At 40.1% G+C, this 27,852-nt stretch overlaps 1 protein-coding gene across 1 annotated transcript in view; it reads left to right on the top strand.

Annotated features, from left to right (window-relative positions):
* Positions 1–27,852, top strand: part of BDP1 (BDP1 general transcription factor IIIB subunit) — a 72,893-nt gene that overhangs the window by 20,878 nt on the left and 24,163 nt on the right. The window contains exons 14-30 of the mRNA XM_074952764.1: positions 297–459; positions 3,813–3,904; positions 5,649–5,805; positions 6,344–6,429; positions 7,548–7,779; positions 8,360–8,553; positions 9,418–9,628; positions 10,316–10,509; positions 16,347–16,566; positions 17,485–17,621; positions 19,512–19,719; positions 20,537–20,718; positions 22,194–22,413; positions 23,520–23,737; positions 24,415–24,799; positions 26,275–26,400; positions 26,728–26,764. Of these exons, the coding sequence (XP_074808865.1) occupies positions 297–459; positions 3,813–3,904; positions 5,649–5,805; positions 6,344–6,429; positions 7,548–7,779; positions 8,360–8,553; positions 9,418–9,628; positions 10,316–10,509; positions 16,347–16,566; positions 17,485–17,621; positions 19,512–19,719; positions 20,537–20,718; positions 22,194–22,413; positions 23,520–23,737; positions 24,415–24,799; positions 26,275–26,400; positions 26,728–26,764 (3,062 nt within the window). The remainder of the gene's footprint in view (positions 1–296; positions 460–3,812; positions 3,905–5,648; positions 5,806–6,343; positions 6,430–7,547; positions 7,780–8,359; positions 8,554–9,417; positions 9,629–10,315; positions 10,510–16,346; positions 16,567–17,484; positions 17,622–19,511; positions 19,720–20,536; positions 20,719–22,193; positions 22,414–23,519; positions 23,738–24,414; positions 24,800–26,274; positions 26,401–26,727; positions 26,765–27,852) is intronic.

The following is a 27,852-nucleotide window of genomic DNA, read 5'->3' as shown; positions in this document are numbered from 1 at the left end:
TTTTTATCCACCCTGCAACTGTTACATCTCTAATATTTTCTTTGAAGGTGTGGCCCCATGCAGTGCTGAAAACCAGTAAATTTGTGAAGTGTCCTTACACACTTACAAAAGATTCTGTACTTTCAAGAAATAAAGCATACCCACAAATGGCATAGAACACAGTAATGATTTCTGTCAGTTACTGTTTTATTGTATGGAATATGTAGGTAACTTGTTTTTGGAGGGTATATTTGATCATCTGAAGACGTGGATTTCTTTGCTGTGAATATTATAAGCTATTGTTTTTGTATCTTAAGGGAAACTGAAAAAGCTGCTGCTGGAAAGCCATCAGTGAGAGGACGCCTGCAGAGACCTAAACCCAATTTAGCAAGGGCATCTGGAAAGACAGAAGCAGCAGTCCAAGAAAAATCTGAGGTCAAGATTTCTCCTCCAGAGCCTACAGAAGGGGCTGAAAAAATGGTGGGGAGCAGCAATGTTAATTGCAAATGCTAACAATCTTGTGTTATACCCACATGTAAAAGTTGATCTCCTAAACCTTGGTGACCTGTTCTGTGACACATCTGACCACTTTAATATAGCAACTGCTTATACATAGATGATCAAGTCATGCGTGTTGGTTTTAGTGATTAGCAGCATATCTGATTACTTCACATCTGAAACAGTTGAGCTTTATCCAAAGAGGGCATGGAATGTCAAAACCAGGGGATGGACTTAGTGGATCTCTCACAAGATAGGCATTGGCTACATTTGAAGCTTGTTCTTGGCACCTGAAGGTGAAATTGAGGTTCCTTAAGGGAATTGTCCCAAAGCGGTGACTTGAACTGAGATGATGGCTCGGTAGAGTAAACACATCTTTAAATAGGCGTAGATGTGACATGTCTTGCACCTTAAGGAGCAGATTCTGCAAGGTGACTTGTCACCTGATGTCAGGAGGGTTGATATTGGGCAAAACAGGCAGCCAGGCCAGGTTAGTTAGTTAATGGTACTTATTATATGCATGGTTTCATGTAGCTGAGTGTCTGTTAGTCCTGTATGAAAAGAGCTTAGCCGCACTGGAAAGTAATACTCTGCTACAAAATAGCACAAGGCAAGCCCAGCATTTGTGTTTATACATTAGAACCAGCTAATTTGCTGATATGGTTGTTGGCTGTTTTTATTTTCAGCAACATCTTAGTAAGGCATTTCTTGGAAATCAAGGGGTGGTCCAGTGTGACACCCAGATAGGCTGGACAATGACCCAAAGCCAGTGTGTCCATTCAGGAAGATATTGAGCTGTTCGTTTGCCTTTGTGTGGTATAGAGGGAAGCAACTGGATGCTGTCTTTTTGGTAATACGTTTAAGTCTCCATCTTTTACAATAGTGAGCCATATCTTTCATGTTAGCATTTGGGACTTCTGTGTGACTGAAATCCTGGTTCTTTACTGCCAGACAGATTAGTGCAAAGATAAAATGCAGTGATTGGGAAGGCTTTTTCAAGTAATTTGTACATGCAACTTAGCAAAGTGATGGGGCAGTAGTAATTTTTGCAACCTAGTGTGCTTTCTCAGGTTTTGGCAGGGCTATTACTTTTGCTCTCTTCTAGATCTTGGGTATTTAATTCTTGTGGATGACTCTAGTTAGAAACATGGGTAGCCATTGTCGGCTAGTTTTCCCTTCTGGCATTTTCATTGCAGATGACACCATTTTGTAGATTGCCTGCACGATTTCAAGCATTTCGCCACAACTGATATATCCATTGACATCAAGATCATACATGCTAAGATGTATGCTAGTTTTCCCTTGTTCTTCAGGAATTTGGAGGAGATGTTATAAAGCCCTCAGGCTTTACCTGTTTTCAGTGTTTTGATTGCCAATTCTATTTCATCTGTGGTGAAAGGCTGCAAGTCTTTTCAGTATCGGGTATACACTCTTTATTGCACCATTTGTTCTTTATCTTTCCTTCAAAATTTTTTGTCCTTCATCCACTTTTGTGGAATTTATCAGGGGGGGTAATGATACTATTTGGAGAGACTGAACAATGGCACTGTGCTGGAGGCTTCTGAGCAGCACCAGGTTTTCTGATTAGTGCCCAGGCTTTGCTGTTGTCTCTTGATATGTTTAGTTCCATGGTAGATTGCTTCCATCTTGCTCTTCTAGAAGTGTTCAAGCTGTCTAAAAGATGCATGGTGATGTCTGGATTGCCACTGTCTTCACATTGCTTGAGGAGTTCTGCACACTCCTCATCTAGGCAGGGAATATAGGTCTTAACTTAGGCCCTACTTCATTCGCAATATTGCTGAAATTACAGATCCCGCAATATTAGGCCTCCACCACAATTTTTATTTTAATTCGCTTACTTTGCACAGTCCACAATTTTGCATACATTTTAAGTATGCAGTTAGTACTGCACTAACATTCAATGACCGTAAAAGGCTAAAGTGACTCTGATTTCTATAGCAGTTGTGTTAAGACTGTCTTCTGAATTTTATATTGCACCAGTTCCTTTTTTTTTTTTAAATGAACGTAATATAGTTGCAGCAAAATGCCTGGTTATCAAAAAAAAAAAAATTAGAAAACATAACGTAATACTTGTGTCTATATTGTTCCAGCAATTTTTTTAAACAAATAGGTCTACTCTTGTTTTTTCCAAATTACCGCTATTAATAAAGGTCCATTATTATTTTTCTTCTATGATTTTCCATGCAGCTCAGCTGCAGTTGTTTGAAGATCATCCTGCAATTCAAGTAGGGTCTTACTTATAACAACCTTTTGGAATTGACTGGGTGGCAGCTTTGTAAATTAATTTTTTTTTTTTTTGGTGAACTGCATGTAAGCTGCTTCAGTAGAGATGTTGTGTGGGATACAAGCTTTGTGAATTGTATGAAGCTGGGCCCGTTTGCTTTCTGATAGTTTCAGCAAGGGTTAATATTGATGCTCACAATAGGTATGGTTACTCCAACTTTGGTAAAAATCAGACAAGGCTGACTATGTGGGAAGTTTTTCATTATGCTGCATGTAGCTTGAAGTAGATGATGGCCTGTGCTGGTGGTCCAGGTGAGGTCAGAGGAGTAGTCTTGCTTCCATCTGGGAGAACAAAAAGTACTCTGCTTGGATCATGGATGAGGTGAAGACCATAGAATGAAACCCAGTCCAAAAGGTCTACTCCATTTTGATCTGACTCTCTGTATCTCCAGGTAGTGTGGTGGCTTTTAAAACCTATCAGGCTGTGGGAGCTTAGGAATAATATTTGGGGTAGGGCAGGGTTGGTTAGGGTACATGTACCCTTTTGCCATTCTGAAATGACTCTTACAACATCAGAGGTCTGGATTAGATTGGAGTGGTTCCATGCCAGCAAGATCCGCTCTAACATAGGTAGTGTGCCACATTTGCTATGCAAAGGGTAACTCACAAGGTCATAACCTGTGGTGTTAAGGCAGCTGGCAGAAAGTGAGTTGATGTGTCTCCTGGAGGCAGATTACGTTCATTTATGTTTGGAGGCTAGGGACTGGAGAATAGAACATTCAGCAGAAGAGTCCTTCAACATTTAGTTGAAGGATTTTCAGGGTTGGGGCAATGATCAAAGCTTCTTGATCATGGTTAAGATCTCTGAGATCACTTGAAAGTCCATGCTGGCCAGGATCTGACATGTTTAGTTGGTGCTTTGGTTTCTGTTACTGAAGCAGGATGCTTTTGGGGTATACAGTGGGAATGTAGCTGCATTATACCCCATCTGACCGCTGACTTTGCAAATCAAATTTGACTCAAATGCTCCCTCTCTCTCAGCTCTCTGTCCTCTATATAAAAAATTTAATATTTTTTTTATTTTAATTCAGTATACCATGGAAGCTGGTGAAGGTAACACAGCTGAAATCACCGGAGATGAAATCATAGGAAGAGAGATCAAAGCCTTAGAGACTAAATCCCAGTGAGTATGCAGAGATCAGTTTATCATATCGTCTTTGCTTTAACTCTTAACTGTTTACTGCAGCGTCTTCTAGTTTATTGCTGTCAAGGTTCCCCACTCTGAACTCTAGGGTACAGATGTGGGGACCTGCATGAAAAACCTCCTAAGCTTATCTTCACCAGCTTAGGTCAAAACTTCCCCAAGGTACAAAATATTCCACCCTTTGTCCTTGGATTGGCCGCTACCACCACCAAACAAATACTGGTTACTGGGGAAGAGCTGTTTGGACACGTCTTTCCCCCCAAAATACTTCCCAAAACCTTGCACCCCACTTTCTGGACAAGGCTTGGTAAAAAGCCTCACCAATTTGCCTAGGTGACTACAGACCCAGATGCTTGGATCCTAAGAACAATGAACAATCCTCCCAACATTTGCACCCCCCCTTTCCTGGGAAATGTTGGATAAAAAGCCTCACCAATTTGCATAGGTGACCACAGACCCAAACCCTTGGATCTGAGAACAATGAAAAAGCATTCAGTTTTCTTACAAGAAGACTTTTAATAAAAATAGAAGTAATTAGAAATAAGAAATCCCCCCTGTAAAATCAGGATGGTAGATACCTTACCGGGTAATTAGATTCAAAACATAGAGAACCCCTCTAGGCAAAACCTTAAGTTACAAAAAAGATACACAGACAGAAATAGTTATTCTATTCAGCACAATTCTTTTCTCAGCCATTTAAAGAAATCATAATCTAACACGTACCTAGCTAGATTACTTACTAAAAGTTCTAAGACTCCATTCCTGGTCTATCCCCAGCAAAGACAGAATATAGACAGACCCACAGACCCTTTGTTTCTCTCCCTCCTCCCAGCTTTTGAAAGTATCTTGTCTCCTCATTGGTCATTTTGGTCAGGTGCCAGCGAGGTTACCTTTAGCCTCTTAACCCTTTACAGGTGAGAGGAGATTTCCTCTGGCCAGGAGGGATTTTAAAGGGGTTTACCCTTCCCTTTATATTTATGACAATTGCATACAGTGATCTGTTGTAGTCCTTCCATAGGGTGGTCTGATGAACTATGGTGGAAGTGCGAACTGAGGAGGCAAGTGTGAATCCTGAACTTGGCTTCTAGATTTCCCCAGACAATATGGAATGGCAATACCATGAAAGTGTTGCACTCCTCTCCTGGGAGGCTGAAGAGAGCCAAACTTCACACAATACCAAACCATTCTTTTTAATTCAGAAGTTTTATTAATGATGATTTGAACCTTACTAGAGGCAGGGAAAATTAAGTGATGAGATGTCCAGGGAGGAGTAGTTGAAACTACACAGGGATAAAATAGACTTTCATAAAGGTATATACTTAGGACTTTGATTCTTCCTCACATTCCACAGCTTGATGCCTAGCTTCTGAAGATTGGAGCAGGAACTATAGAGAGTAAGCCACATAACTCTGTTACAGAATTTGGAAGACTTAATGCTAGTGGAAGTTGCCAAAAGACTGACTATAAATATTTCAATGAGTGGATCATAGGATTTTCTGTAATGTTTCAGATCAAAGCCGCTTCTGCACATCAAAGAAATGTACAAACAGATGTAAAAAAAACAATAATACCCCAAAGGCAACACTGTATTTAAAGTCCTTTTTTTAATAAAGAAAATTGTGCAGGCCATTGAAAATCATCTTTCTTATTTCTTAGATGACATTTAATAGGTTCGAATGGTGCAAATGCCGATTCTGAATGCCATATTTTTTTTCTTGTGTAGGGAAACTGAAAAAGCTGTTACTGAAAAAGCAGCAATGAGAGGCCGTCGGCAGCAATTTAAACCTAATGTGGTAGGAGCATCTGGGAAGAGAGAAGCACCTGTACAAGGTGAAGGAAAGGAGAAAACTCCTCAAGAGCCCGTGGGAGCAATTGAAAAGGTATTTAGCAGAACAAAATTAACTGGAAATGATAAACCTTTGTATTTTGTCAAATTGCTAGAAAAATAAGCCTCTATACCTAATCATGTTGTTGTTTTTGTCCTTTTGTTGCTGAATGTAACCAGAAGTCTCAGTCAACAATCAGTGTAATGGATTTTTGTTCTACATTTATCACTTATATTGTGGTAGAGCCTAGAGGCCACAATCAGGTTGCCATCTTGATTGTGCTAGGCACTGTACAAACTTACAGTAAGTGATGGTCCCTGCCCCAAAGAGCATACTATCTAAAAGGGTACGTGTTGGCCTGTTGGACATAGTTCACATTAGATTTCACAGTGCAGTGGTCTCAAGGTGTCTTCTGTGACTGATATAAAGACATCTCTAAGGTCCTCTGCTGTGTAGGACATATCCACACCTTAACCTACAAACCTGGTATCTTTTAGGCTCAGCTGTTATCAGTTGTAACAAGACTGTTTATTATATCTTTTATATAGCTATGAAAATTTAAATTTCTTCATTTGAATTTTCTACTCTTCAGCAGAGTACTGACCAAGGTAACACACCTGATGGTACCAGAGGGGAAACTGCAGAAAAAGATGGGAGGGTCTCAGAGACTGAAACTCAGTAAGTATGTACAGAGCAGGGAGACATATCCTTCTATTTTCAGCTCTTTCCCTGCCTTCTCCTTTCTGATAGTGTTGCATAGAATGGTGAATATAAAAGCTTTTTCTCTTAGGTTATATTTTTGGCAGTCTCTTCCAACTTGCATTTTAATAAGTGGAGCAGATAGTGTCACTGCTATTCAGATGAATTTTCTTGGACTATTTACAAGGTGCAGGTAAGATAAATAAACAGTTAAAGGAAAAGCTAGTCCCTTCAAAGAAAATAAATTGAATTGCTAAGTGTAAAGCAAGCTACAATAATGAATTTCTTATATTTTTATATGACAGAACATAACAAGATTTGACATTTACAAGGGTAAGAAAATTCACAGTTAAAGTAACATATTATCTGGGATAACTCCTCATGTTTCAAGCACAAGCTAACTGCAAACTGTCTAGGGCTGGGAAGAAATTTCCTGTAGTGTGGGCAGGTTATTCTGTTGGTTTTTATGGTTTCTTGCACTTTTCTTCCTCAGCCAGAATCATGATGTGTGTAATGTGTCTCATGTATGATGGTGTATGTTGTAAGAAGGGTGTAAAGTAGTGGAAAAAATGAGACAAATTCTTAAGACTCAATAAGGGATATGGAGATTTGAAGAGATGGGAAGGTAAATAAATAAATTTGTAGCAACAAGAAATATTCAAACTTTTGGTCGGAGAAGTGAAAATCTGTGTAGGGTATATAGTGATTATAATTATATACTTCAGTTGCTTTTTCAAACTTTATGCTCTCTGTAAAACTATCCATCAATCTTATTATACTAATGTAATCATGTGCTTGGAGTAAGGATATAAGAAGGCTTATTGCTGGCTAAAAATATGTAACTCATAATGGCAGGGCAGAGGATTGAGTTTATCCATGCATTCTGTAAAAATGTTTGCAATTGAACATTTCATACTTAAATTTTAGTAGGTTCAAATGTCATTTTAATCTAACTTTCATTAAATTTGCAATAAAATAAAGTGGCTGTGTGCCTGTGGTTGTTAACAAACTGAAGACCAATTCGCTGTTAGATTTGAAGACTCCCTTTAGCTTTCAGAAGTCTGGGACATTGTTGTTTTGAATGTGTGCCTTTCCAGGTCCAAAGAAATATCCTGTTTACAAGAAGGTGGCAAACAGAGTGTACTTAAACCAGCACCATTAATGAGGGGTCGAATGCAGAGGCCAAAACCAAATGTAGGAAGGGCAGCTGGAAGGCAAGAAGTATCAACAATAAAAAAAGATGTACAAGATGAAAAAATGGAAGTTGGAGAAGCAGTGAAGAGTTTGATACATTGTGAAAACAAAAGTGGTGCACTCCTCACCACAGGTGTAAGTTTCTTTCATCTGCGCTGTAAGACTTCTTTGCAGCTGCATGGGCACATTATATTATTATCTGGGGCCCAAGTAGATGTCTTAGAGCAGTGATGGTCAAAGTGCAATCCACAGAATTCCTGTGTAGCTTGTAGCCATCTTGCCTTTTAAAAATGGCCTGAAACTTGTTAGGATCTGAATTCAAGCACTTGGAGATTCTGTGTTTCTACTGGAGCAGTAGATTACATCCCAAGAATCTAAAGTGCTGCGAGTTGCATTCCGTACCTTGTCTGTGATGATAGCTATAAAATGGGAAATAGAGAATCCAAACGCCTATCTTTCAGAGACATGAAAGATAATTTGTAGTATTTTAATTCTAAACAAATATTAAGGATTTGGAATCTTAAATAGTTTTCTTTATTTTACAAATACCTAGTGATAATACTTGATGTGCCTCTGAGTAAGGGGAGGCTTGTTTGAGGGTATATTAAATGTTAAACTGCTTTTGAAAAACGTACATTATTTTTCAGTACTTTCCGTCCTACAGAAAACCGCTTTTTCAAATCTTTTTAATGAGTGAAATTGTTGTTCCTTTTAGGATGCAACAGGTAATGAAGACATCCTGCTGTGCTCTGAGATATCAGAAAAAGAAGCCACTGCAGGACCTGAGATGGTGGTCTCAATGCATGTAAAACAGCATTCCCAAGAGAAACCCTTGGGATCTGAGAGCTGTGAACAAGAAAAGGAGTTATGTGTGGATGATTTGGAAGAGGTTTCAGATTTTGGTACAGGGTAAGTTTAAGTGAAGGAAAGGGAAAATGCAGAAGCACTGGATGTTTCCACACAGCGAACACCTTAATCTTCAAATTCCGCACTTACGTTTAGTTAGCATCATCAAAGTAAAAATTAAACTGATTTTTAACTGAGCATATCTAACAGACCACTTTAATGTTGGATTTTTTAAAGTAAATCTGAAAGCAATAGGATTTCAGACGAGATGGGTAATAACTAGTTCCCCTTCTTTACATTATTTCTTTTTAAACCCTACAAGAATTCCTTGAATAGCCCTTTTTAAAGTGTAAATGCTATATAAAAGGATCTTGGATTGTGAGTCCAATTTTCAAACTTAAAGATTTTTATAGGATGCCCAGAACCTGCAGGTGTAGACTTCAAAACAGTTCTTACCTGCGAATTCTTAAGTACTCATTTGAACTTTTAAAATACGGAATTTGATCTTGCTTTTAAGATTGAGGTGCCACATTTTGAAAATTGGGTTTAGATCTTATATGAGGTTTTAGATGCTGTGAGACTGTTAAACTTGTAGTGAATGACACATTCCTCATAAAATAAGACTCTGGGCTGCATTTGTCCAAAAGTTGCTGCTTTTACCAAGACATCTCTTTGCTTGCCCACCCATTATTTTATAGTTTTGTGATGTGCTTGCTTCCTTCTCATATTCCTGATAAACTTTGGCAGCCACCTAAGTAATTGGAAGCTGCGGATTACATGCTTAGCTACTATATTGAGGAATAGCTGTTTTATAGAGGGTCATGTGTTAGTTTCAGTTGCACCGTTGTGCTCTGTACCATGTGTGGGACCTAGGCTATATGGTGGTCACCTGTATTGCTTCTTTACATATTTTCTTTGGTCTAACAGAGACGCCAGTTCTCAACAAGAAGAAAAAGTGGCTGTTCAGACAACACATCTATTGAGGAATCAATTTCAGAAGCCAAAATCAAATGTAGGAAAGGAAGCTGGAGGAGGGGAAGTGCCAGGAGTGGATAAAGATGTGTCAGAGGACAACAGTGAAAAAGACAATAGTTTGATACAGTGTGACAGTAAATGCAGCATGCTTCCTGACCTAGATGTAAGTTTTTTGGATTTTTTTTTAATTAGAGCTGAGACTTCGGGGGTGTCTTTGAAAAGCTGCATTTATGTGCATTATTGTAGGTGCAACTGAGGAAAAACATTGGCAGAATTTTTACATAGAAGTTTATCCTTGTTGAACTAGGAAACCTGTAAAAGCTTAAAAAAATTAAAAATTCCATTTAGTACTCTATGAAAATGTACCATGAAGAACAAGCCTACCGTGGCAGAGTAATAGTTCAAATAGTCAGTTATTTTCCATCATTAGCAGGTGTCTGTCTTCATTCTCACCATTCCCTCTGCTCAGAAGTCCACTCAGCTCAGAAACAAAAGTGCTATTATAAAATATCAAAGAAATAATCCACAGAAATCTCCAGTTTAGTTTTAAAGCAGACATGGGTCGTTCCCCTGAAGTACAGGACACTAATATTAAGCTGTTGTGTTGGGCCCCATGCCAGTTCTTGCTGACAGACCTTTAAATTTCTGTATGTCTCAGTATTGGGCAAAAATTGAGGCTCTTCATTTGTGGACACTGGTCAGCCTTGGAAAAATTTAGACCATGTTTAATAGTAATTTTAATGAACTCTGTCCCTTCTGCTTAAATTATAAGTATATTTTTTTCAATTGTGCAGCATAAAACATTTGAATGTTTTAGTTCAGATGTTTACACTATTAACACTTCTTTTAGAAAGCAGCAAAATGTGAAGTCATGCCATCCTTGCAGACATTAGAAAAAGAAGACCCTGCAGACTCTCAGGAAATATTTGCAACCCCAATAAGCCTTCAGTCCCCTAAAAAGCTTTCAGGATCTGAGAGTGGTGAACAAAATGTGTCTCCTCCACCTGCAGATAACCAGGAGAAGACTTCAGCTGTTGCTGCCAGGTAACGGCTCTGTTCCTTTGTTTTGTTTCTTGAAAATAATAGTGAGGAGTTAGAAAACGAAATTAGTCTCCAGGTTTTCAACTGGCTAAGAAAATTAGCTGGAAGTACCTCTTTATATCAAACTTTTTTATTTTTGCATAGTAAATGCTGATCTGTTTACTAATTGAATTATTTCTACCCTAAACTTAAAATGAGTATATATTAATTTCAGGGTGATAAATGTGATATCTTCAGTGGAATGACTTACCTCAGCATTTTCATGAAAATTGGATGTATAGTAGAACCTCAGAGTTAAGAACACCAGAGTTATGAACTGACTTGTCAACCACATACCTCATTTTGAACTGGAAATATGCAATCAGACAGCAGAGACCAAAAAAAAGCAAAGTACAGTACTGTGCTAAACGTAAACTACTTTAAAAAAAGAAAAGAAAAGAAAAAAAAGGAAGTTTAAAAATATATATTTTTTTTTGACAAAGTAAGGAAATGGTTTCTTTGCTTGTTCCATAAGAACATAAGAATGGCCCTACTTGGTCAGACCAAAGGTCCATCTAGCCCAGTATCCTGTCTTCTGACAGTGGCCAGTGCCACGTGCCCCAGAGGGAATGGACAGAACAGGTAATTTTCAAATGATCCATCCCCTGTCACTCATTCACGGCTTCTGGCAACCAGAGGCTAGGGACACCATTCCTGCCCATCCTGGCTAATAGCCATTGATGGACCTCTCCTCCATGAATTTATCTAGTTCTTTTTTAAATCCTGTTATGGTCTTGGCCTTCACAATATCCTCTGGCAAGGAGTTCCACAGGTTGACTGTGCATTGTGTGAAGAAATACTTCCTTTTATTTATTTTTTTTAAACTTGCTGCCTATTAATTTCATTTGGTGACCCCCTCGTTTTTGTGTTATGAGAAGTAGTAAACAAACAACATTTTCTTATCTACTTTCTCTATGCCAGTCATGATTTTGTAGACCTCAATCATATCTCTCCTTAGCTGTCTCTTTTCCAAGCTGAAAAGTTCCAGTCTTATTAATCTCTCCTCCATACCCTTAATCATTTTTGTTGCCCTTTTCTGAACCTTTTCCAATTCCAATATATCTTTTTTGAGATGGGGCGACCACATCTGCACACAATATTCAAGATGTGGGCGTACGATGGATTTATATAGAGGCAACATGATATTTTCTATCCTATTATCTATCCCTTTCTTAATTATTCCCAGCATTCTGTTTGCTTTTTTGACTGCACAGTGAGTGGATGTTTCCAGAGAACTATCCACAATGACTACAAGATCTCTTTCTTGAGTGGTAACAGCTAATTTAGACCCCATCATTTTGTATGTATAGTTGGGATTATGGTTTCCAATGTGCATTACTTTGCATTTATCAACATTAAATTTCATCTGCCATTTTGTTGCCCGGTCACCCAGTTTTGAGAGATCCTTTTGTAGCTCTCCGCGGTCTGCCTGGGTCTTAACTATCTTTAGTAATTTTGTATCCTCTGCAAATTTTGCCACCTCACTGTTTACCCCTTTTTCCAGATCATTTATGAATATGTTGAATAGGACTGGTCCCAGAACATACCCCTGGGGGACACCACTATTTACCTCTCTCCATTCTGAAAACTGACCATTTATTCCTACCCTTTGTTTCCTATCTTCTAACCAGTTACCAATCCATGAGAGCACCTTCCCTCTTATCCCGTGGCAGCTTACTTTGCTTAAGAGCCTTTGGTGAGGGACCTCATCAAAGGCTTTCTGAAAATCTAAGTACACTATATCCACTGGATCCCCTTAGTCCACATGCTTGTTGACCCCCTCAAAGAATTCTAGTAGATTGGTGAGGCATGATTTTCCCTTTGCTAAAACTATGTTGACTCTTCCTCAACAAATGATGTTCATCTATATGTCTGACAATATTCTTTATTGTAGTTTCAACCAGTTTCCTTGGTACTGAAGTCAGGCTTCCCGGCCTGTAATTGCCGGGATCACCTCTGTAGCCCTTTCTAAAAATTGGCATCACATTAGCTATCCTCCAGTCATCTGGTACAGAAGTTGATTTAAATGATAGGTTACAGACTACAGTTAGTAGTTCTGCAATTCCACATTTGAGTTCCTTCAGAACTCTTGGGTGAATACCATCTGGTCCCGGTGACTTATTGCTGTTTAATTTATCAGTTTGTTCCAAAACCTCTTCTAATGATACCCCAATTTGGGACAGTTCCTCAGATCTATCCCCTAAAAAGACTGGCTCAGGTTTGGGAATCTCCCTCACATCCTCAGCTGTGAAGACCAATGCAAAGAACTCATTTAGTTTCTCTGCAATGGCCTTAATGTCTTTGAGCGCTCCTTTAGCACCTCGATTGTCCAGTGGCCCCACTGGTTGTTTAGCAGGCTTACTGCTTTTTTTTTTTTCTACTATTACTTTTTGGGTCTTTGGCTAACTGTTCCTCAAATTCTTTTTTGGCTTTCCTAATTGTATTTTTACACTTCATTTGCCAGTGTTTATGCTCCTTTCCATTTTCCTCACTAGGATTTAACTTCCACTTTTTAAAGGATGCCTTTTTGCCTCTCTCTGCTTTTTACTTTGTTGGTTAGCCACGGTGGCTCTTTTTTGGTTCTCTTACTATGTTGTTTAATTTGTGGTATAAATTTAAGTTGAGCCTCTCATTATGGTGTCTTTAAAAAGTTTCCACGCTGCTTGCAGAGATTTCACTTTTAGCACTGTATCCTTTAATTTCCGTTTAACTCCTGGTTTTTGTGTAGTTCTCCTTTCTGAAATTAAATGCTACAGTGTTAGGCCGCTGTGGTGTTTTTCCTGCCACAGGGATGTTAAATTTCATTATATTATGGTCACTATTACCAAGTGGTCCAGCTATATTCACCTCTTGGACCAGATCCTGTGCTTCACTTAGGACTAAATCAAGAATTGCCTCTCCTCTGGTGGGTTCCAGGACCAGCTGCTCCAAGAACCAGTCATTTAAGGTGTCAAGAAACTTTATCTCTGCATCCTGTCCTGAGGTGACATGTACCCAGTCAATATGGTGATAATTGAAATCCCCCATTATTATAATTGAGTTTTTAATAGCCTCTCTAATCTCCCTGAGCATTTCACAGTCACTATCACCATTGTGGTTAGGTGGTCGGTAATATATCCCTACCGCTATATTCTTCTTACTGGAGCATGGAATTCCTATCCATAGAGGTTCTGTGGTACAATTTGATTCATTTATGATTTTTACTTCATTTGATTCTACGCTTTCTTTCACATATAATGCCGCCACCCCCCCTCCCCCCCAGTACAACCTGATCATAGAATATCAGAGTTGGAAGGGACCTCAGGAGGTCATCTAGTCCAACCCCCTGCTCAAAGCAGGGCCAATCCCCAGTTTTTGCCCCAGATCCTTAAGTGGCCCCCTCAAGGATTGAACTCACAACCCTGGGTTTAGCAGGCCAAGGCTCAAACCACTGAGCTATCCCTCCCCCCCTGTTCTGTCCTTCCGATATATTTTGTACCCTGGTATTACTGTATCCCATTGATTATCCTCATTCCACCCAGTTTCTGTGATGCCTATTATATCAATATCCTCATTTAATATGATGCACTCTAGTTCAACCGTTTTATTATTTAGACTTCTAGCATTGGTATATATACACTTTAAAAACTTGTCTCCTTTTAGCTGTCTGCCATTACATGATGTGATTGAATGGGATTCTTTATTTGACCGTTTCTGATCAGACCCTGCCTGTACGTCATCATTTTCCATCCTCTCGTCCTCATTAGGACATAGAGATTTTTCTATTAATAGATCCTCCTCTAAGGGATGTCCGAACCACGTGCTCCTCCGCACCTGTTGGCTTTCCCCCAGGCCTTAGTTTAAAAACTGCTCTACGACCTTTTTAATGTTAAGTGTTAGCAATCTGGTTCCATTTTGGTTTAGGTGGAGCCCATCTTTCCTGTACAGGCTCCCACTTTCCCAAAAGTTTCCCCAGTTCCTAATAAATCTAAACCCCTCCTCCCTACACCATCGTCTCGTCCACGCATTGAGACTCTGCAGTTCTGCCTGTCTAACTGGCCCTGCACATGGAACTGGGAGCATCTCAGAGAATGCTACCATGGAGGTCCTGGACTTCAGTCTCTTACCTAGCAGCCTAAATTTGGCCTCCAGGACCTCTCTCCTATCCTTCCCTATGTCATTGGTACCTACATGTACCATGACCACTGGCTCCTCCCCAGCACTACACATAAGTCTATCTAGATGTCTCGAGAGATCCGCAACCTTCGCACCAGTCAGGCAACTCACCATGCGGTTCTCCCGGTCATCACAAACCCAGCTATCTGTGTTGCTAATGATCAAATTGCCCGTTACTAATACCTGTCTCTTTCTAATAGCTGGAGTTCCCTCCCCTGGAGAGGTATCCTCAGTGCGAGAGGATACCACAACATCATCTGGAAGGAGGGTCCCAACTATGGGATTGTTTCCCTCTGCTCCAGTTAGATGCTCTCCTTCCCTGGGACTTTCAGCCTCCTCAACAGAACAGAGGCTCTCAGACCGGGGGTGGGACCGTTCTACCGGAAAGTCTCATCTATGTACCTTTCTGTCTCCCTCGGCTCCTCCAGTTCAGCCACTCTGGTCTCCAAACCCCTTTATGGTCTCTGGGGGTCAGGAGCACCTTTCACCAAATGCATACATACGCCACTTGCCCATAGGGCAGGTAATCCTACATGCTGTATTGGGCCCAGTAAACTGGGTAGCTGCCACTCTATTGCTGGACTTCTGCCTGCATTCTCTTTTTACTCCTGCAGCTGTTTCCTTTTGTTGTCCTTTTGTTTATATCAAGGGAGTGTTTTTGGCTTTTCAGTTTTTTAAAGAATGTTGAGTTCTAGCCCCTGCTCACAATCCCCCTGGAGAACTCCCTCGCAAAACTCCCATTAGCCACTCCTGTTCATTTAAATTAAAATGGTTAAAAGCAGCATTTTTCTTCCTGCGTCGTAAAGTTTCAAGCTGTATTAAGTTAATGTTCAGTTGAAAACTTTTGAAAGAACAACCACAATGTTTTGTTCAGAGTTATGAATATTTCATACTTATGAACACCCTCCATTTCTGAGGTGTCCTTAAACTATAACAGAAACTCACTAATTTGCTTTTGTATCTGCAAGACCTGTTGAAAATCACTGCAAACAAAGCTAATGCCTAAGACAACTTAATTCTATAATGGATGCACTGAGGTAATGAGGCTTCTCTAATGCTCTTCTGCAAAATTTTTGCTGAGGTGAGGAGAAACTGCAGTTTTTTTGTTCAAATTACTATCTGCTGTGGCAGAGGTTCACAACCTTTTTCTTTCTGAGGCCCCCCCCAAGATGCTAGTAAAAACTCCATGGCCCACCTGTGCCACAACAACTGGTTTTCTGCATATAAAAGCCAGAGCTGGTGTTAGGGGATAGCAAGCCAGGTAATTGCCTGGTGCCCCATGCCACTGTGGCCCCTGCAAAGCTACATTGCTCAGGTTTCAGCTTCAGCCCTGGGTGGTGGTGCTCAGGGCCATGGGGTTCAGCCCCATGCAGTGGGGCTTCGGCTTTCTGCCTTGGGCCCCAGCAAGTCTAATGCTGGCCCTGCTTGGCGGCTCCCCTGAAACCTGTTCATGACCCTCCCGGGGGCACTGGACCCCTGGCTGAAAACCACTGTGCTATGGTATTTGTTTAAAATTTAACATCTGCACTGTTAGAGAAAAACAGAACAGAAAGCCTTTATTGATATAGATGTAACTGACCTATGAATAGTAGTATTATGTTTGCATTACAGAGGATTTCAGATATCACGTTGCTTTTTTTCCTCAGGCTCCACAGCAACCACATCTCTCAAGGAGAAAGTAAACCAACCTCTCTCCAGCCAGCCCAGATAGTGAGGAGCCGATTCCAGAGGCCCAAGCCAAACATAGGACGGGCAGTTGGAAGGAAAGAAACACGAGCAACAGAAAAGGATGGAGCTGAAAAAAAGACTGAAGCTGAGCAATCAGCTCTGCAAAAAGATGAATCTGCTGGCATCCCCTCCACTGTAGTAAGTTGTAGTAGAAGTAAACAACTTCAAGGCATTTTCTTTAATATTTAACTTCTCAAAAAGGAGTATAATGGAGCTGTTAGGTAGCAAACAGATTGAAGCTTAGACGGTATAATATGGTAAAACCTTATCAGGTTGAGTTATTGCAGACATTACAACTGGGAACTCTTTTTAAAATCTATTTATTTTTAATAAATAAAAGCTTTATTATGGAAAACGAAGGGTATGGTTTTGGTTGGATTGCAATAGAGGGAAAGATTAGGTACAATCAAGTAACTCCTGGCTGGGCTCCTATCAACTACTTAAAAATATGGGTTTTGCATCATCCTTCCTGATTAAATAAGAGGCAAGGAAGGAACAGCAGGAAACTATCAGTTCTTACATACAAAGCTACGTTCTATTTTTTTAAGCTCTTTGTGGCACAGCACTACTGCCACAGAAGTAAAACTATGCCTGCTGACTTTCCTATAAGCATGGGTAACCTTAGGCAAGTCACTTAGCACCTTCCCACCCCTGTTTAAGCATCTGTAAAGTAGAGGATATTTAGCTGCATTTTGTTTAATGATTCTTAGGTTGTGTAACTTGCAATGAAATCCTCTGAAAGCCACTAAGTGCAAAACAGTGTGCCCAAAACTTTCAAACTTGGGTGTCTATAGTTGAGCTCCTAAATCCCCTAAGGTGCCTAAATATGGATTTAGATGCCTACCTGTGTGCACTCAGATTTTAAAATTCTGTCCTATGATTTTTTTTCTGCCTGCCCATTAATAGAATTACATGCTCAGATAGTTTTCATTTTCAGATCCTCAGAGGGCCTTATTTTCTGCGATTTTTATAAAATGCAGTCCTATTTTAAAACATGGGGCATTTTAGTACTTGTTTGCAGTACATGACCACTATTGATGATAGTTATATTTTCAGCACAAGTCAAAGGGTGAAAATGAAGCTGTATCTTCTGAAGCTTCAGGAGATAAGTTGTTGGGTTGTGAGAAACAGATACCAGAAGGAGAATCTCCAGTGCCTGATATTCACCAAAATGTGTCAGATGAACAAAGCAGGTGAGCTGAGTTTTAGGAAACAAGTTTGAATGCTTTTCATGCAAACATTTACCTATTGTACAAATGAGATCCCTGTGCATGTATCAGTACCTTTCTTCCCATTGTTTTCCAATTCGTTCTGGTCTTTTATTTCAGTGCTAGTATCTAACATTTTCACTCTGTGGCTTTCTTTAGTTGAGCCCAGGTGCTTGATATTGTTTCTCTGTGGGGCTGTCTTGAATATATTTGAATTCAAAGTTCGTTCCTACCAAGTTTTGTCTTCATGGGGGTAGCTTTTTCCAAATGCATATAAATGTCTAATACATTAATACTTGCATGTTGTTTCAAATAAGATTTCCAGTATTGTTAATGGCAAAGTCCTTATTTGTTTCCTTTGACCCAGTATATTCTTATGTTACTAGTCTAGGTGAATGCAAGTACTAAATATGTATTTCGTTACTGGTTTCCCTGATGCTATTTGTGTTGCTAGCAACAGAAAAACTCAAGTTCCTGATTACATAAATAACTAAAATAGCTAGATCTCCAACAGTTTTATGCCTCTTATAGACAAATAATACCTCCAAAAATACTTTCTTTAAATAGATTTTTTTTCAAACCACAAGAAATTCTACAAACTTTTTTAAACTCTAATTCTTTAAAACAACTTCTTAGCCTTTGCCTCATTCATAGGGCCAGCACTTGCAAGGCAACACGTTCTGTCCTTGGAGCCAGGGAACAATGCATGTGGCTGTTCCTTTTGGGGATTCTAGAGGAAGTCACATTTTTCCAGCACCCACAGGCAAGGGAAATCTGTTGGCTTGACACATGCATCTTGACTGGGGGAGAGAAGTAAAGTAGTAATGGTGGGATTCTAGAGATCCACCATCTTCCAAATATCTTGCTCCTGCCCTTCATTTTTACTCCTTGGTTACCTCTTATCTTTTATTTATAAGAAATTCAGAAAGATTAAAAAGCTAATCTGAGTACCACTGGAACCAGAGTAGCTATAATGAAATGCCGTCACTTTCCCTTCTTGTTATTGATGCACCTATATGTTAAAAATGAAATAATGTGGCACTAATTAACCTGAGGTATTTGGGGTTCTTAGATCCTGCCCAATTACAAGCAAAGGGGTTGGACTAACAAATTTTGGAGTGCTTCGTTTGTTGTGGTGCTTTTTAAATCATTGCACAATTTCAAACACTCTACATTTTTATTGGCAATATTGCAACCTCTCTCATTACAGGAGCAATAAATGGATTATTTTACATCTTATTTTTAAATTAAGACGCATAAGGCACACTTTTATTGTTAGTTTATATTTACAATTGCAACTTAATGCTGTCAGTAGACATTATGAATTAACATGAAGTATTGTTAGCGTCACAATTTAAGACCAAGTTACGATGCCTTCTCACACATAACCCTTAAAATCAAAAAAGGGTTTGCGTATAACTGATATATTCAGGTAGCAGTATTGTCACACAGGCATAACCAGGATATAAATATTTAAATTCTGGAAAATTAGGTGTCTAGAAAGCCAGAATTTGTTGAGCCCCATCACGCTGCTTCTTTCTGGCTTGGGCTACTTCCTAGTATTATGAAAATAGCTAGCAGTGATGTTATGAGACACAGCAGAAAAATAATAGTAAGAAAAATCTTGACACTGGGCTTTGGCTATTTTACATGTTCAGAGTTAGTCCCCAAATGCTGAAAACTAGAAACTGTAAATACTAAAGGAGCACGTTTTCCTCGTCTTAAACCAAAAAGCACAGCATGAAAAAATTTGTAACTCTTTTGTATAAGTATTGATTTTAGAAAATCTGTTAATAATGAGTGCAGTAACAGGTTCCATTAACTATAACCATGTGACATTTTCTGTTTTTAAATCATTGGCACTGAAAAATCCAGTTCCCAAGAAGATAAGCCATGTGCTATCAAACCAGCACAGCTAATGAGGAGTCGGTTCCAGAGGGCCAGACCAAACCTGGGAAGGGCATATGGCAAGAAAGAAGAGCCAGTGGCAGAAAAAGTTACTGCTCCAGTTGAAGGGGAAACAGGAAAAGCAGAGGAGAGCCCTTTACCACACAGGGTTTCTGATGTACACCTCTCTCCAAAAGTGAGAATTTTACTGAGATCTTTTTGTTTATGCTTATTGATACCCGTCTTTTACCTGCAGCTTTTGTGAAGAAAGTGCTTAAGTAGGCTAATAAACCCACATACTAGTCATGAATTAAATCATATTTTTGTATCCTTATGCATACTTACAATTTAATATAAACCAATCAGGAACACAGTACAAATGCTTAGATGTTTGTTAAGCAAATGGTAAGATTTATTCTGTTTCTTTACCTAAAAAACTAAAGACATTTTGAAATTTCAGATATTTTCATTGCACTCCATGTTTAATATGCACAGGCATTTTAAATGCACTACAGGCTATTCCTTATTGCCATGTTTTTTATTCAGAGACCTGTAGTAACTGATCCAAAAGGAGACTACTGGATGTTTTTTATCTTCCTAGACTAGTGGTTCTCAAAACTTTTGTATTGGTGACCCCTTTCATACAGCAAGCCTCTGAGTGCGACTCCCCCCTTATACATCAAAAACACATTTAAAGAAAAAATTTAACACAATTATAAATGCTGGAGGCAAAGTGGGGTTTGGGGGTGGAGGCTGACAGCTCACAACCCCCCATGTAATAACCTCACAACCCCCTGAGGGGTCATGACCCTCAGTTTGAGAACCCCTGTCCTAAATGCTACCTTGTTTTTATTGAAGGAATAGCAGTAGTGACTAGTTACTGTAAGATGCTTAAAGCCTTTAGAAAGAAGTTTTGATTCAGATTAATTGATGGATAACTCAGAATGCTTTTTTGTTCTTTAAAATATCATATTTAATATTAATAATTTTTGGTGTTCTAAAATAAATTAAAGGCTGAAGTGGAGGCCCAAAAAGATGGTTCAGATTCCTGTGGGGTCACCTCACCAAAAAGAAGCATTCAATCAGAAAAACTTTGCTCCCTTGAGAAATCTTTGAGCTGCAACAATCAGCAAGATCAAAGAAAGAGTTGTATGTCTACAGATGTTGAGAGCAGGCTTCCGAATTCTTCTGAAAGGTAACGTTCACATTTCATAAATGAATGGTCTTTAAAACACTATTGTGCTAATACAATTTTTAAATGTGAATGGAAGTATTGTAAAGCTATATCAGTAATATATAACTTTTATCATGGCAAGGGTCACCACGTGGCACCATTACATAATCTTAAAGTTTGTTTTCTTGTTGTTGTGCGAGCACATTTTTAATCTTGGGGGAAAAAAATATCCTGATATTGTTTTGCTGTGGTTTTTGGTTTTTTCCCTGTATATGTCCCTTTGGTGGAGCTGTGGCAAGCAGCAAGGGAGTTTATTTTCTGCCTCACTGTCACGAACTAGTCCACTTTTTGAGGCATAGTTATTCTGTGGGATCCAGGCAAGGATGTTTAAGTTTAGGCCTTTGAAAGCTGGGACTGTCTGCATGCCATTTATTCCCACCTCTGATCAAGGACTGTGTATGCATAAAATGAACAAGCTGTATTCATGCTATATCCAGATTCACTTATTTCTTCTCTTGTGGGAAGTTGACCTGCAAAGCCCTGACATCTGCTACCATTGCTATTATCTTAATTTTGCCAACCTCCTTGACTAGTTTATGGATTTATTGCTTGTGTTTGAAGAGTCATTTGTAATCTCTATAGTTCTTAATATAGCCAGACTGAAGGACTACTTCTTGGCAGCCTCTTGGCTGTAGTGAAGACAACAAAATCGAGTTAGGGATGAATGCCAACCCTTCATTTTATCCAGTTCATCAGATTTTTTCATGACCAGATTTGATTACATTCTGAATTCCTGCAATGTTATCCTGATTTTGTTTGCAATAAAATATTACTCCACTGGCCAGTGTTGCTTTAAGTCATTAGACAGTGCATCATGTCAAGATGAGATTTTTCTCTAAGTCAGTAACATGTACCTCCATATTCATTTGGCCAGATCTTGGATTCTTTCTTTTGTCCAGTTGCAGAAACTTTCCAATCTTCAGACCATCAAATCAATTTTATGGAAGAAGTTCAGACTCTTGATTACCAACACCCTAGTATCGGAGAAGACTTCCCCTCTTCTATCCCAGGAGAAACAAATAGTGGATGAAAAGATGTCCCATCATCATCATCTATTTGTTCGGGGGGGGGAAAAAATCTTGACTTGCATTCGGGTTAGCTTTGGGCACCTTGAGCGCACAGTGGCTTGTCCTCTCCTGCACCCCACCCTCCAAAATATTCCACTTGCACTCAAGAGCCAGTACTGCTACAAAGAAAACTGAAACATCCACCACTGAAAACGATGTGCAGCAATTTCCCTTTTCGTATCTTCCTTTTCCCCTGAGTGGGCTTCTTAAAATATTGTGTGCAATGAACCTTTATAGGAGTCGCCTTTTTTTTTTTTCCTGGTTCACATTGGGCAGATGTTACATATAGTTAGGCCAGTACAGTAGATTTGCAAAAGCTGTTTTAATGGTCTGTGACTGCTGATATGTACAATCATCATATTTTTCTAGGTCCAGTTCTGGAGAAGAAAGTAAACAAAGTGCTATAAAACCTGCACAGCTAGTGAGGGGCCATTTACGGAGGCCAAAGCCAAACCTAGTTAGAGCATCAAGAAAGAAAGAAGCCCTTGAAGAGGGAGAAAACACAACTGAGGAAAAGACTGAAGGTAGAAATACAGAAGAAGGTCTGATATCCTGTGATATAAAATCAGAAAACCTAACCTCATTACTGGTAAGTACTGAACGTCGGATCTAAGTCAGCCTATTATGTCAGTGACTGAATTCTTTTCTTCCGCTTTCTTCTTATGACCTATGGATTTTGTGGAATCTACTTTCTGGATGTGAGGGATTAAATTGGTTCTTTGCATCTCGTTGCCAGCAGTGAATTGGTGTAAAAATAATGAGCACAAAGCCTACATACTTCAGAAGTATTTTAAAAGAAAATGTTTCAGCTTTTATATTTTACTGCATTACATTTTGATTTGCCATCAGTAACTTCATTCGCTTAACTATTCTGTAATTTCATTACCTGCAAATGTAAATAAGTGTCCTTTACACACCGAACAATACAAATAAAGGCATAACCAGAACTGCTTAAAATCCGTATGTATGCACACAAGGTCTTTTGTGGCTTATATATTAAATATTAGTGGATATGGAACTACATGATTCAGGCTTTTATTTTTTTATTTTAATTTCTGGAATAGCACTGAGCTGACATAGGATGCTTTACTCTATTTCTGTTGTTTGCAATGTACAACTCAGACTTTTTTTATTTCCTCTTCAGTATATGGTTCTGTCGCAGTATGGCTTGCCCTTGTAATTGAAATAGGTCCGGTGCCTCTGTGCCAGTTGGGGCAGGGCTGCATCTGGGTTTATAAAGGGTCAGCAAGAGATTGGGGAGAGGGGGTGTCAAACTGGCTGAGAGAGCTAGGAAGCAGGAGCAGCAGAATTGCTAGAGTCCCCTGGGATGGGAGACAGTGAGAGCCTGAGTTGTAAAGGGTGAGCTGAGTGCAGGACTGTTTCTGTACATTTGGACAATAAAACTGTGTTAAAACAGACTGTGGGCATGGCAGTGAGTCCTTAGCAAGCTGAGGAGAAGCCCTGCCTTCTGACAGGTTCACTAAATATTTGGGCCTGCAAATTATTCCAGCCAAAGGCCCATAGCTGATGAAGTACAATTACTGATACATGTTTTAAAAAGTGAGATGTTCTTACTCAACTGAAGCAACCAATGACTGGCTGAGATTGTGACTTACTGGATAAAGTGAAGATTATTCTTTCACCCCCTAATAATTTAAGCTTACTTTGGCCGCCATTGTCTTCATGTCTGTTTAGCACACATCTCGTAACTTAGTGGAAGTTGCATCCTCCTCAGAGGATTCATGGAAAAAAGAGTCTGCAGACAGTATTGAGGCAGTGCCTCCTAAAAGGAGCAGGCAGTCCTGTAAATTCCAGTCTCCAGAGAGATTGTCGGAGAGTGAAAGTCAAATAGAACAAGAGGAAGATTCTCAGCCTCTTTATGCTCAGGAGAAGACCTCAGACAAACTGATAAGGTGAAGTAACTAAGGGTTTAATGATACTAGTCCAACTAAGATCCCATAGTTTAAGTGTCTCACTTTTTCTGTCTGACCACTCTTCTGATGTGGGGGCGGGGAGGCGGGGGTGTGGGCATGCGCACTCATACTTATTCCCCAGATGTTTTTTAATGGCTGGAATACTCCTCTTAAAACTCTTGACCTCTTCTGCCACCCACTGTAGTTGAGTCTTTCTCCTGCAAAGTCAGTGTGGAGACTAGGCTTTTTCTTGACTATGCTGCCTGCTGAAGGGTTCACAGATTGTAAAATACACATGCGCACGCACACACTCTTGATTCTCCACAATAAAAAGGCAACAGTCCCCTCCTCGCTATTGCCATAAATGACCAGGTCCTTTAAATTTCACTGCACAGCACAGTTTTCCAGAATTTCTGCCTGAAGTTAAAAGATAAGGAAGCTAATTATATCCACACTACAATATCAGTACTTTGAACATTCACAAAGGAATGGGGAATGCTGACCAAGGGAAGTACTGATTTTTATTTTTCCCAGTGTATGATTGTAATTATCATGTCACAACAGTGGTCATAATCCCAATTACCATGTGAGTTCACTGTGACTGTAATATTAATTCCTTTTTATGTTTAATATTGCTACTTTACTAAAAAGTTAATTTCTTTTTTATATCCATTTAGAAGGCAGTCTAGAAGGTCATCCGAACAGGGAGGCCTGCCAAAACGTGTATCTGAGCTAAGAACTTCTTCTGCCTCTGAATGTGAAGTTGATCGCTGTGAAAAGGGAAAACCACGTCACAAGACTAAACCAAATATCACCAAAGGCAAGGGCTTGAAAACTGCCCACAGCAAGAGATCTGGGAAAGAACATGGGAGTTCAAAGGTAACCTTGGTGACCCTCCGGGCTTCTCAGGAGGAGGATGAAGATGATGCAGATGAATTTGAGCTGGATGATGAAGATGAATGTTTTTCACCAGAGGAAGTAAACAAGGCTCCAGTGTTTGTTCCTGTAGGTCTTCGATCTCCAAAACCTGTTCCTGTCCAGATTGAGGAAACCATGGAAGAGGTATCACATGTTGACTTGTTTTGTAGAGGTCTGGTGTATTGGAGTGTAGTCTTTCCTTTTGCCACTTGCTTTCACCTGTGTTGTAGTAACAATAGCAGTTTATTTCACAAACATGTTGTGGGTGTGGAGGTTTTCTGTTTTGTTTGGTTGACGAATGGACTGGTGGTGGAGTGGCGTTAATATTTGTGGCATGTGTTCTTGGTTCTGGACAAGATGCACAGGCTGCTCAGGGAACTTAGCCTGAAGCCCAGTCCTGCAAAGAGTGTTGTGTGGGAGGCTCTGTTTCATTCAGTGGGGCTCTATGTGAGCACAGGAATCCACCTTTGCAGAGTACATTGCAAGCTTGAGGCCTAAGACAGAATGAATGCAAACATTTCAATTTCATGTTTGAGTGTCCGAATCAGAGAAACCTGTGTTCTTCTGCTTGCTCTCTCAGGAAACATATCTGACCATAACAATGTCCAAAACGATTGGCAGCTGTGGTGGAAACATGACTGACTGGGAGAAGGAGCTGGGGTCAAGTCTGGGAGTGGCTGGGCAAGGAACCTGGGACAAGGAGCAAGGGAGCAAGACTGGAAACTGAGCAAAGAGACTAGGATGAGGAGCCAGGGGAGGGGGAGAAACAGGACTGAGATAAGGACAGATCGATGGGACAAACTAGAAGGGGTCAATGAGGGAGTGGGGCAGAAAGGTCCATGATCACAGGAACACGCTTCCCTCCAGAATCTAGAATGGAACCAAAACGATTCCTGAGTCTCAACATTCTTCGACTGTCAGTAAGTAAACGTGAAGCCCAGTGGCAAAGTGTCTCTCTGTGTCATCCCCCTCTAGTGGTTAGTCCACAGAGGATGACCACTTACTATTGCTACCAGTTACTCTTAGCTCAAGTGGCAGAGAGCTATGATATGGCTCTAAAGGTTCCAACCCAGTTCATGACCCATGTGAGTGTCAATGGTTCCACATGATAGAATTTGTTTTCTGATTGTTTTTCTTTTTTTTTTAAAGCCTAGAAAAAATATGTGGTCATGTAATTAAAGATGATTATGGTGAACTTACTTAAGGGGCCCGAGTTCAGACTGCACAGGCAACTTTAATTCTAACATTTTCTAATTTTGGGTGCTTCACTTTGCAACCTTAACATTCTTTTAACAGTTTTTTTTTTTTTTTTTTTTTTTTTTTGAATGCAGTACATACATTAATATGTATAATGTCATGAGACAAGATTGTTATGGTCAGATATGTTTCTTGAGAGACCAAACAGAAGAACACAGGTTGCTCTGATTCTGACGCTCAAAGATGAAATTGAAATGTTTGCATCCATTCTGTCTTAGGTCTCGAGCTACTAATTTTAATATTTGGTTTAGAAAAAAATAGTTTTACGTGATGTGCATATACAGCCATTTTCTTATGTGTTCCTGCAAGTTTTAGACCACTTTCCTTTTTTGAATAAATAGGAATAACTTTGATTTTTGCAGCTTGAAATATCTGTGAATGTCCCAGATGTGCCCTGCATTACTACTGCTGAATATCTGTCTCATGATTTAAATGTGGTTGTCCAGCCTGTGATGCAGAGAGATGAAAATCTGAATGCCTCACAAATCGTAAGCATTCCTTTTTTAGTACTATGCTTATGGTTATATAGTATGTTTAATTTTTATAATATTAAACATCAGAGAAAATGTAAAATAGTAATAGTATGGCATAGTATAGTGTATTAGATGGGCATGGCATGAGCAGCAAGTGTGCAGATTTTCTTCAGATAGCTTTGTCAATCCAGTGTTGATGCTGTACAACCCCATTCAATCAGAGCGGATTGCTCATGCTGAACTTTGCAGTAGAGAATTGGCCATTGGGCTTAAGTTGAAATCCCTTAATTTTATTTGGGATTTTGGCTGTATTTGACAGATCATTTATATCTTTTCTTCAAGGAAGTGACTACACATGAAAATCCAGAGACCGACACAGGTAAATACAAGAGACACTTATTTATGAGTGGCCCTCTGTCTTGATATCAAGCCAACCAACCCTGAGTTGATGAGGTCCTATACGTAGTTTTGGAGGAGTTGTGCTAACGGACTACTTCTTCAGTGAGGTCCATCAGACAGACCAAGAGTTACAAGTCTGTTGGCTTAGGTCCAGATTGTGGCTGTCCTGTGCCTCCTCACTCCTATGCACTGGTTACCCATACTGTGGGTAGTTGTGCTATGGGAAAAGCAGCCTTTGCAGGGGCTTGCAACATGCCTGAAAGGTGCGGGAATGGATAAATCCATGGCTCTGGTACCAACCACCATCCCCATCGCTCTCGCAGACTTGCTAGCCAGCACATGCTATGGGGGAAACAGGGAAACATCATGACTGAGTCAGAAATTGCTTCCTGGTCTGCTCCCAGGGCAGTAAAATATTTTTTCCCCATATATGGGGCTCATCTCAAAAAGCCCCAATTGATCCATTGGTTTTTAGAATTGCATTTTGAAACTTTGCTAAGAGATGGCTTTGTTTAAAGGTAAATAACATTTTCAGTGAAGAAGCAAAACCCTATTGGAGTTTATGGGCTTATTTCAGTGTGATGACTTTGGAACACAGAAATGTTGTATCCTATGTTACTAAGTAGTGGAAGATGAAAGGAGGAGATACCTGTCATCCAGTGGATAGGACACAGGAATGAGTCACGAGACCTGGGTCTAAACCGACCTGGGTCTAGACCAGAGGTGCGCAAACTACAGATGTGGCCTGTGGGACCGTCCTGCCCAGACCCTGAGCCCCCGGCCCCTCCCCTGCTGTCCCCCCGCCCCCACAGCCTCAGCTTCCCGCACCGCCAGCACTCTGAGCAGCATGGTAAGGGGGTGGGGAGTGGGGGGGTTGGATAAGGGGCACGGGGTCCTGGGGGCAGTCAGGGGACAGGGAGCAGGGGGCGGTTTGATAGGCATGGGAGGCCCGGGGGGGCTGTCAGGGGGCGGGGGTGTGGATAGAGGTTGGGGCAGTCAGGGGACAGGGAGCAGGGGGGTTGGATGGGGCTGGGGTCCCGGGGGGTGATTAGGGGTGGGGGTGTGGAT

Source organism: Natator depressus, chromosome 5, assembly GCF_965152275.1.
Source record: "Natator depressus isolate rNatDep1 chromosome 5, rNatDep2.hap1, whole genome shotgun sequence".
In the NCBI taxonomy this organism is placed as follows: domain Eukaryota; kingdom Metazoa; phylum Chordata; order Testudines; family Cheloniidae; genus Natator; species Natator depressus.
This window is presented reverse-complemented; position numbering and strand designations above follow the sequence as displayed.